The 10,516-nt window shown below is 45.3% G+C and overlaps 1 protein-coding gene across 5 annotated transcripts in view; it reads left to right on the top strand.

Moving 5' to 3' along the window:
• The first annotated feature begins 3,502 nt into the window (after positions 1-3,502).
• The window catches only part of tdrd1 (tudor domain containing 1), a 99,398-nt gene continuing 92,384 nt past the window's right edge, over positions 3,503-10,516 (top strand). For 3 of the 5 annotated variants that reach the window (XM_014157065.3, XM_014157067.3, XM_014157064.3), the window contains exons 1-2: positions 3,504-3,735; positions 4,282-4,439. In XM_014157065.3, coding sequence (XP_014012540.3) covers positions 3,680-3,735; positions 4,282-4,439 — 214 coding nt within the window. In that variant the 5' untranslated portion in view covers positions 3,504-3,679. Of the gene's footprint in view, positions 3,736-4,281; positions 4,440-10,516 lie in introns of all 5 variants that reach the window. The other 2 variants (XM_014157066.3, XM_014157068.3) reach the window with 1 other exon arrangement.

Below are 10,516 nucleotides of genomic sequence, written 5' to 3'. Positions count from 1 at the left end.
GCCTCAGCCCAACCTCCAGCTACAGCGTCAGCCCAACCTCCACCCTCAGCCCAACCTCCACCCTCAGCCCAACCTCCACACTCAGCCCAACCACCTGCCTCAGCCCAACCTCCTGCCTCAGCCCAACCTCCATCCTCAGCCCAACCTCCACCCTCAGCCCAACCTCCTGCCTCAGCCCAACCTCCAGCTCCAGCCCCAGCCCAACCTCCTGCCTCAGCCCAACCTCCTGCCTCAGCCCAACCTCCAGCTCCAGGCTCAGCCCAACCACCTGCCTCAGCCCAACCTCCTGCCTCAGCCGAACCTCCTGCCTCAGCCCAACCTCCACCCTCAGCCCAACCTCCACCCTCAGCCCAACCTCCTGCCTCAGCCCAACCTCCATCCTCAGCCCACCTCCAGCCTCAGCCCAACCTTCAGCTCCAGCCTCAGCCCAACCTCCACCCTCAGCCCAACCTCCTGCCTCAGCCCAACCTCCTGCCTCAGCCCAACCTCCACCCTCAGCCCAACCTCCTGCCTCAGCCCAACCTCCATCCTCAGCCCAACCTCCATCCTCAGCCACCTCCAGCCTCAGCCCAACCTTCAGCTCCAGTCTCAGCCCAACCTTCTGCCTCAGCCCAACCTTCTGCCTCAGCCCAACCTCCATCCTCAGCCCAACCTCCAGCCTCAGCCCAACCTCCAGCCTCAGCCCAACCTCCAGCCTCAGCCCAATCTCCATCTCCAGCTTCAGCCCAACCTCCAGCTCCAGCCTCAGCCCAACCTCCAGCTCCAGCCTCAGCCCAACCTCCAGCCCAACCTCCAGCTCCAGCCTCAGCCCAACCTCCAGCTCCAGCCTCAGCCCAACCTCCAGCCTCAGCCCAACCTCCAGCCTCAGCCCAACCTCCTGACTCAGCCCAACCTCCTGCGTCAGCCCAACCTCCATCCTCAGCCCAACCTCCTGCCTCAGCCCAATCTCCATCTCCAGCTTCAGCCCAACCTCCAGCTCCAGCCTCAGCCCAACCTCCAGCTCCAGCCTCAGCCCAACCTCCAGCTCCAGCCCAACCTCCAGCCCAACCTCCAGCTCCAGCCTCAGCCCAACCTCCAGCCTCAGCCCAACCTCCTGCCTCAGCCCAACCTCCTGCGTCAGCCCAACCTCCTGCCTCAGCCCAACCTCCACCCTCAGCCCAACCTCCTGCCTCAGCCCAACCTCCACCCTCAGCCCAACCTCCACCCTCAGCCCAACCTCCTGCCTCAGCCCAACCTCCATCCTCAGCCCAACCTCCACCCCCCCAAACTCCTGCCTCAGCCCAACCTCCATCCTCAGCCCAACCTCCTGCCTCAGCCCAAACTCCTGCCTCAGCCCAACCTCCTGCCTCAGCCCAACCTCCTGCCTCAGCCCAACCTCCACCCTCAGCCCAACCTCCACCCTCAGCCCAACCTCCTGCCTCAGCCCAACCTCCATCCTCAGCCCAACCTCCACCCCCCCAAACTCCTGCCTCAGCCCAACCTCCATCCTCAGCCCAACCTCCTGCCTCAGCCCAAACTCCTGCCTCAGCCCAACCTCCTGCCTCAGCCCAACCTCCATCCTCAGCCCAACCTCCACCCTCAGCCCAACCTCCACCCTCAGCCCAACCTCCATCCTCAGCCCACCTCCAGCCTCAGCCCAACCTTCAGCTCCAGCCTCAGCCCAACCTCCACCCTCAGCCCAACCTCCTGCCTCAGCCCAACCTCCTGCCTCAGCCCAACCTCCACCCTCAGCCCAAGCTCCTGTCTCAGGAGCAATAAAGAGTGGCAATAAAGAGTCTTGCTGTGACCAGTGTAACAGACCAATCTAAAGACACTACACACAGATGAGATGGGAGACCACGACCAGTCCATCACATTATTCCTTTTGATCTGGGTCGGCCATCGGGCAACGATGGCCGACCTAGATGACCTAGTACTCAGGGACTAACTGAACTTGTCCTATAAGAAAGGCTTGTTTTTAGTTTTCCATTGAAAAGGGGAATTCTGCTACGGTCCACACCAATAAATACAACCTAGTACTCACATAGGTTACAACAGATCTATCTAACGCTCTTCCTGGAGATCTACCGTCCTGTGGGTATTCAGTCCAACCCTAACCTAACATTCCTGATTCAGCTAGTTGAGGGTCATGTTCCAGGCCCCGACCAAATTGCAGATAATGCATTGCATTAACCAATAGTTGCATAGCACGTCATTTGCATGTCAGGTCATCAACTGTGCAGTCGGGCATTAGATTGCTATACCGCTCCGCTATATCATATGGGTGCCATTCCTGCCTGACTACATTGCAAACGCCTGTCAGATCTCACAAAGCTTGGATAGGTGTTTAACATATCAGCTAACCACATCCTATGATATAGGAATGTAATGCCCGACAGTAGATGACATGGAGCACAACCATCAGTTGATAAAATGCAACGTCTTCAAGGTAATCAGGCAGGAACACCACCAGCATGTGGTTATATGTTAAACACTAGCCTCGCGTTGCCATCCTTCCAAATCTTGTCTTGGAAGTCTGGGGAAATTCAGTATAGGACTCTGGGTTTGAATGGGAGTGTAGGTTTTTGCTCAAACCCTTATCTAGCGCTCCTAACTAACTGGTTGATAAGTTGAATCACGTTAGTTATTACTGGGTTTGGAGCGAAAACCTACAGGGTGGTAGCTCAAGGAACAGAGTTGGTCAGCCCTGCAATAGTGATTTGGGATTTGTAAAACAATTCTATAAAAGTAGAAGCCAATAAATAATCAAATAATCTGAACAAATGATGCTAATCTGTTCCGTTAAGTATCCGTTATAATACACCCAGAAGTTATGAAGCAATGAAGACCACTGGAACGCACCCGACCAGCGACGCGCCCGTGGGCTTGCAAAGCAAGCGTACGTAGCCTTGCAATGAACGCACCTGTGTAGACCTGCAACCTGGAACGGGCCCGATGGCTAGCAACGGGACCACGGGCTAGCAATGCCAGTAAAGCTAGCCAGCTGTGCCAATGCAATGCTCACTTATTATTTATCAATTACCATTTTGCTTCCTATGGCGGGCAAGGGAGGTCTGGGTGTCGGCATGCTGGAAATGTGATCTCGCGTTATTGTGTCATTGTTAGTACAGTACATCTACACCACGATATGAAACGTTGATTTGAACCTTCTGACCAACTTGTGGGTCAGGCGGCGCCCCACTGTCTTATTCATATCGCTTGATTTCTAATAATAGTTGACAATTATATCGGCAGATTGCAATTGTATCGCGTGCACCGACAGAGGTGCAACCGATGAATATGCTTTAGACAAAATACAAGTATGCATATTGGAACATAAACAATATTTCCTCAGTTTGCCACTTGAAATTACAATTTGGAGGGTCGTTCTGGTGAAACTTCACAGTCAGAACTACGAACTTCCGATAACTCCGACAGCACATGAACGCCCCAAATATCTCACCTGGACAGGTTAAATAAAGGACACATTTGAAAAACGAACACCATTAATTTGTCTACCCTACTGCCTCTTTAATTAACAAAAGGGCTCGAGAGTGCATAGATGATCTAAATAGCATCATCAAAGTATATACCAAACAAATAAATATATATTTTTTGGTATATAGACATAGAACAAAAAAGAGCAACTTGTCACGCGCAAACTTTGGAGCGCAGCGCGTGGACATTGTCTAGTCTACGCATGGGTGGACATCAGAAACGAGAAGGCACAACACCACGTGTGACAGCCAAAGACAGGTACATTCACATTTAGCACGAAATGACAGGAGAAGGAATTATGTTTTCATTGGAAAAATTCACGTATTTCAAGTTTACACTATAAATGGCTTATATTTCAATTAGTGTTTATGCAGCCTTTGTGTTTAGCTACAAAATAATCGGCTAGCGTCTCGCTGAGTTAGCCAGTTCATTTCGTTACTAGTTAACGTTACAGTAGATGGCTAAATAGTTAATTTACTAGCAAGTTAACTAGTGATTAGATAGTTAGACTAATTGAAGAGTTGTCTTCCAATGATATGGCGCAAACTCAAGGTCACTTAACTAGCTAGTTATATTGGGACACATATTGCTAGCTATATTTCGAAAGCACATTTAACTTGCCACGATGATAGGCTGAGGAAAATAACTACGTTCACCACCAGTTGGCTAGCTAGTAGTCGTTCGTCAAACAACTTGGCTAGCTACATGGTTGCTCGCAAACGAAGTGCCAAATCAAAGTTGTAGTGATTATGGTAATGTTTCAACAACGTAGCTAAGACTGTTTTAATATGCTCTTTGATTTAGGTTTGACAGCATGATCATGAACCGTGGAACTTTCCAAAACATAGTGCAACCCAACATGCCTTTGAGGAGGCCGTCAACCAGCCCAGCAGGTGCCACTGCAACCCCAAGTGCCCCTGGCCCAACGCCAGACCGGCCTCTAGCGAGCTCCAACGTGGATGGTATTTGTATGAATGTGCTATGCAATGTGTCAAATGATAGTTGATTAGTGAAAATGTCATTTTGAAATACAGCTCCTGGATTTATTTAACTGTAATGGCTGCTTGATATTCATAATGGCCATGCAAATCATGGGCTGGTGCCACCACCTGAATATGTTAGCAATAGTGGAAAAATGTGTTTCACCTTTTGCACCAAGTCCCAGCAGCAGCATGGAGAGGCATAATATGGAGAACAAATACTGGAGTCAGTGCTTATCCAACTTGGAAGCCAACAGCTGGGTAAAATGTGCCAATAATGTGTCAAAGTGATCAAGTAAGCAGTATTTGATGAGTCATTTGGACATACCATTCACGCTCTTTGAGCAAGTTAGGCTCTGTGGTTCCTTGGGTTCGGTATTCTTCGATGCAGCATAATCTGAAAGTACATAAGATTTATATATACAGCTCATCTAAAAGGTTATGTGCAATATTTAATTAGAAGATACTACAAACACAATGAGCAAGATGCAAAAAACAAAACAAATGGTTACATTGCCCAAGACATTGCCACAGTGCGGTGACCCTGGAGCAGTGTAGGGGTTAACCTGTTAGGGATGGAGGCAGTATTTTCACGGCCGGATAAATAACGTACCCGATTTAATCTGGTTACTACTCCTGCCCAGAAACTAGAATATGCATATAATTAGTAGATTTGGATAGAACACACTCTACAGTTTTAACTGTTTGAATGGTGTCTGTGAGTATAACAGAACTCATATGGCAGGCCAAAACCTGAGAAGATTCCATACAGGAAGTGCCCTGTCTGACAATTTGTTGTCCTTCTGTGGCATCTCTATCGAAAATACAGCATCTCTGCTGTAACGTGACATTTTCTAAGGCTTCCATTGGCTCTCAGAAGGCGCCAGAAAGTGTAATGGGGTGTCTGCAGTCTCTGGGTGAAGAACAGCAGGAGAATTTGTTAGAGAATTTGTGGACAGCCTGGGAACAGTGAGACTGGAGATGTGCGTCCACGAGACTACTCCATTTTTTTTCTTTCAGCCTTTGAATGAATACAACGTCGCCCGGTTGGAATATTATCGCTATTTCACGAGAATAATGGCATAAAAATTGGATTTTAAACAGTGTTTGACATGCTTCGAAGTACGGTAATGGAATATTTTGACATTTTTTGTCACGAAATGCGCTCGCGCGTCACCCTTCGGGTAGTGACCTGAACGCACGAACAAAACGGAGCTGTTTGAATGTAACTATGGATTATTTGGAAACAAAACAACATTTGTTGTTGAAGTAGAAGTCCTGGGAGTGCATTCTGATGAAGAACAGCAGAGGTAATCCAATTTTTCTTATAGTAATTCTGAGTTTAGTGAGCACCAAACTTGGTGGGTGTCAAATTAGCTAGCCTGTGATGGCCGGGCTATCTACTCAGAATATAGCAAAATGTGCTTTCGCCGAAAAGCTATTTTAAAATCTGACATAGCGTTTGCATAAAGGAGTTCTGTATCTATAATTCTTAAAATAATTATGTTTTTTGTGAACGTTTATCGTGAGTAATTTAGTAAATTCACCGGAAGTTTGCGGTGGGTATGCTAATTCTGAACATCACATGCTAATGTAAAAAGCTGTTTTTTGATATAAATATGAACTTGATTGAACAAAACATGTATGTATTGTATAACATAATGTCCTAGGAGTGTCATCTGATGAAGACCATCAAAGGTTAGTGCTACATTTAGCTGTGGTTTTGGTTTTTTGTGACATATATGCTTGCTTTGAAAATGGCTGTGTGATTATTTTTGGCAGGGTACTCTCCTGACATAATCTAATGTTTTGCTTTCGCTGTAAAGCCCTTTTGAAATCGGACAATGTGGTTAGATTAACGAGAGTCTCGTCTTTAAAATGGTGTAAAATAGTCATATGTTTGAGAAATTTAAGTAATAGCATTTTTGAGGTATTTGTATTTCGCGCCGCGCTTTACCATTGGATATTGGTGAGGCGTCCTAAAAGGTTAAGATAAGTTTAATGCTAGCTAGCAACTTACCTTGGCTTCTTGCTGCCCTAGCGTAACAGGTAGTCAGCCTGCCACGCAGGCTCCTCATGGTGTGCAATGTAAGGCAGGTGGTTAGAGCTTTGGACTAGTAACCGGAAGGTTGTAAAAACGAATCCCCGAGGTGACGAGGTAAAAATCCGTTGTTCTGCCCCTGAACAAGGCAGTTAACACCCGTTCCTAGGCCGTCATTGAAAATAAGAATGTGTTTTTAATCTTACTTGCCTAGTTAAATAAAGGTGTAAAAAAATATATATAATAATCGGGAAATCGATGTCCAAAAATACCGATTGTTATAACTTGAAATCGGCCCTAATTAATCGGTCGACTTCGAATACCTATATAACGTAGGTACATGGCGTAATAACGCCACATAAAATTTTGCGCTACACGTGCATCACAGCATTCCTAACTTAGCCCACAATGTCTGTTGTGTGGATCGAGCAGTCAACAAGTCGAGCAGTCATTTGTAAGAGTAAGACAATTTCAGCGAGACAACTCAAAGGCGAAATCCATTAACCTCTTATAGAGCCAAGATAATGGAATTCATTGCCTTTGACAATCAACCGTTCTTTGTCGTGGGTGATGTTGTCTTTCGCCGACTGGTCGAGCACCATTACACACTACCAAGTGCGCTATTTTTCAGATGTTGCCCTACCGGAGTTACACAGTAATAGCGTCACTGCTGTTTAGCTTCACGACATGCATACTATGGAATGCCGTTTGGATCTTTGCTTGTCAAAAAAGATACAGTAGCACTGTCAAAGCTGTGCAAACACCGGCCACGTACGATGTGTTTACAATACCGCGTTTGTAATAAAGCATCATTTGTTGGACTTCTGGGGTAGCTAGCTTTAGCTTGGTACCTAGCTAGCACCAATACAACCAGCCTGAAAACAATGACCAGTAGAAACTGCAGTCATTTTCATTATTCTTAGCAATGATTTAGGAATCCTTGTGAGTAGGTATTAGCAAGGTTGCCACTTCTTCGCCTATTGAAATTGAACTTCAATTCATGAAAATAAATAGCTAGCCAGCTACTTAACACTGTTGCCCAAAGCTAACATAAGCAACCAGCTAGCTTCATCTGGCTAGTGAGGCTCGACCGGACCGCGTTGTGAAGCTAGACACAATAAGGATTAGGCACAATAATGGAATTTGCTGTTTGCCTTCAAAATAAAAGTATGCCATTGACAGTGATGTAAATGAATACAAATACTTTTATTTTGAAGGCTAACTTCAAAGTCCACTATTGTGGCTAATCCTTATTGTGGCTAGCTTCACATAGATGGGTCGGACCACTATTAGTCAAATAAGAACTGTCTTAGAAATTAGGCTCATTTTAGATGACACCTAGCTAACTATAGCTACTGAAACAGATGTCAGTTTGCTATGTTTTTGGGGAAGAACATTGTTTGCATCCATAAGGTAGCTAGATTTTTTTTTTTATGACCAGCACTGTAGGTGCGTGAGACAACTTTATCAGCATCATAGCATTGGTCTCATTGTGACATATGAAATACGAGTGATAGTGTTATAACTATGTAAAAAAATTATGAACGCGTTAAATTATTACGTGATGTGCAGTCATATTCAGGTCCTGATTGGTCAAATGGCGTTATTTGACAAGTGTGTATTTTGACACGCAAAAACCCAAACAGTGTTCCATAGAAATCCTGGTTGAGAATGAAACGACTGAACAACGAAACAGCACAGCAAGTAAGTGAAAGAAATGGGTTTTGATTGTTTTACTAGTAATGGGGACATGTGTAAAAGCCAACATAGTAACTTTTTGGTCTGTGTGTGTGTGTCTAACCTTTTATTTAAATTAGCAAGTCATTGAAGAACCAATTCTTATTTCAATGACGGCTACCCCGGCAAACCTGGATGACGCTGGGCCAATTGTCCGCCGCCCTATGGTACGCCCAATCACGTACGGCTGTGAATACAGCGTGGATTCGAATCAGGGATTGTAGTGACGCCTCTTGCACTGAGATGCAGTGCCTTAGACTGCTGTAGGTGTTAAATAGTTAACTGTACTAGAATGCTTAAGGCCGCTAAAATTTTAAATATCAGTTATCGGTATCAGGGTTTTTTTGGCAAGGAAAATATCGGTATCGACCAAAAATGTCATATTGGTGCATCACTACTAGGTAATTTGGTGCCGTTACTGACTGTCTGGTTTCTTTATTTCAACACGTTTCGTCCAATATCTCAAAATAGATTTTTCATATTGTTGACATTTTCATGGCTGATGTAGAACAAAGAGCTGATAAAAAATTAAGTATTAAAATTAAACTGCAATATTATGCAAATGTGGCACTTAAAATACAATTGAGGCAGTATGAAATACATAATTACAGTAAATTAAGACCAATATTTTCAGGTAGATTTGTCATATTAACAAATCTTCATGCTTCATGCAAAACAGTTGGTAACAATTTATGAAATTAGAATGCTCGTTTTATACGAGTTTATGCAAATGCAGTACTGAATATGCAAATTCATATGGGCGGATTGAAAAAAGGAAAACAAATCCGCAAGGGATGAAAGCCTACGTTCTTTACATTACCTTGGAAATAGTATACAACGCAGCGACACAAGGTGGAGCTGAGTCCCTTGGCAGAGTTCATTTTTCCAAGGTAATGTACAGAACAGAGGCGTTTATACCACAGTTGCCAAAGAAAACAATACTCGTATGTATGTATGTATGGATATGTACCTGTTCGAAGGCAGGTCCTCCACGGACATCACCGACAACAACGTTGCCTATGGGCACAAACCCACCGTCGCTGGACCAGACAGGACTGGCAAAAAGTGCTCTTCACTGACGAGTCGCGGTTTTGTCTCACCAGGGGTGATGGTCGGATTCGAGTTTATCGTCGAAGGAATGAGCGTTACACCGAGGCCTGTGCTCTGGAGCGGGATCGATTTGGACGTGGAGGGTCCATCATGGTCTGGGGCGGTATGTCACAGCATCATCGGACTGTGCTTGTTGTCATTGCAGGCAATCTCAACGCTGTGCATTACAGGGAAGACATCCTCCTCCCTCATGTGGTACCCTTCCTGCAGTCTCATCCTGACATGACCCTCCAGCATGACAATGCCACAAGCCATACTGCTCGTTCTGTGCGTGATTTCCTGCAAGACAGGGATGTCAGTGTTCAGCCATGGCCAGCGACGAGCCCGGATCTCAATCCCATTGAGCAAGTCTGGGACCTGTTGTATCGGAGGTTGAGGGCTAGATGTTGACCGATTAATCGCAATGGCCAATTTCAAGTTTTCATAACCATCGGTAATCTGCATTTTTGGACACTGATTGTGGCCGATTTACTTTGCACTCCATGAGGAGACTGCGTGGCAGGTTCACTACCTGTTGCGCGAGTGCTGCAAGAAGCCAAGGTAAGTTGCCAGCTAGCATTAAACTTATCTTATAGAAAACAATCAATCTTAACATAATCACTAGTTAACTACACATGGTTGATATTACTAGTTTATCTAGCTTGTCCTGCGTTGCATATAATAGATGCGGTGCCTGTTAATTTATCATTGAATCACGCCAAACGGGTGATGATTTAACGAGCGCATTTGTGAAAGAACCACTGTCGTTGCACAAATGTGTACCTAACCATAAACATCAGTGCCTTTCTTTAAAATCAATACACAAGTATATGTTTTTAAACCTGCATATTTAGTTAACCTGTTAGGGCTAGGGGGCAGTATTGACACGGCCGGATAAAAAACGTACCCGATTTAATCTGGTTACTACTCCTGCCCAGTAACTAGAATATGCATATAATTATTGGCTTTGGATAGAAAACACCCTAAAGTTTCTAAAACTGTTTGAATGGTGTCTGTGAGTATAACAGAACTCGTATGGCAGGCAAAAACCTGAGAAGATTCCAAACAGGAAGCGCCCTCTCTGACAAGTTGTTGTTCATCTTGGCTCTTTTTATTGAAGACTGAGGATCTTTTCCGTAACGTGACATTTCCTACGGCTCCCATAGGCTCTCAGAACCCGGGAAAAAGCTGA

Source organism: Salmo salar, chromosome 19 (genome assembly GCF_965601325.2).
Source record: "Salmo salar chromosome 19, fSalSal1, whole genome shotgun sequence".
Lineage (NCBI taxonomy): Eukaryota > Metazoa > Chordata > Actinopteri > Salmoniformes > Salmonidae > Salmo > Salmo salar.
The sequence above is the reverse complement of the archived record's forward strand: the minus strand, read 5'-3'. Positions and strand labels throughout refer to the sequence as shown.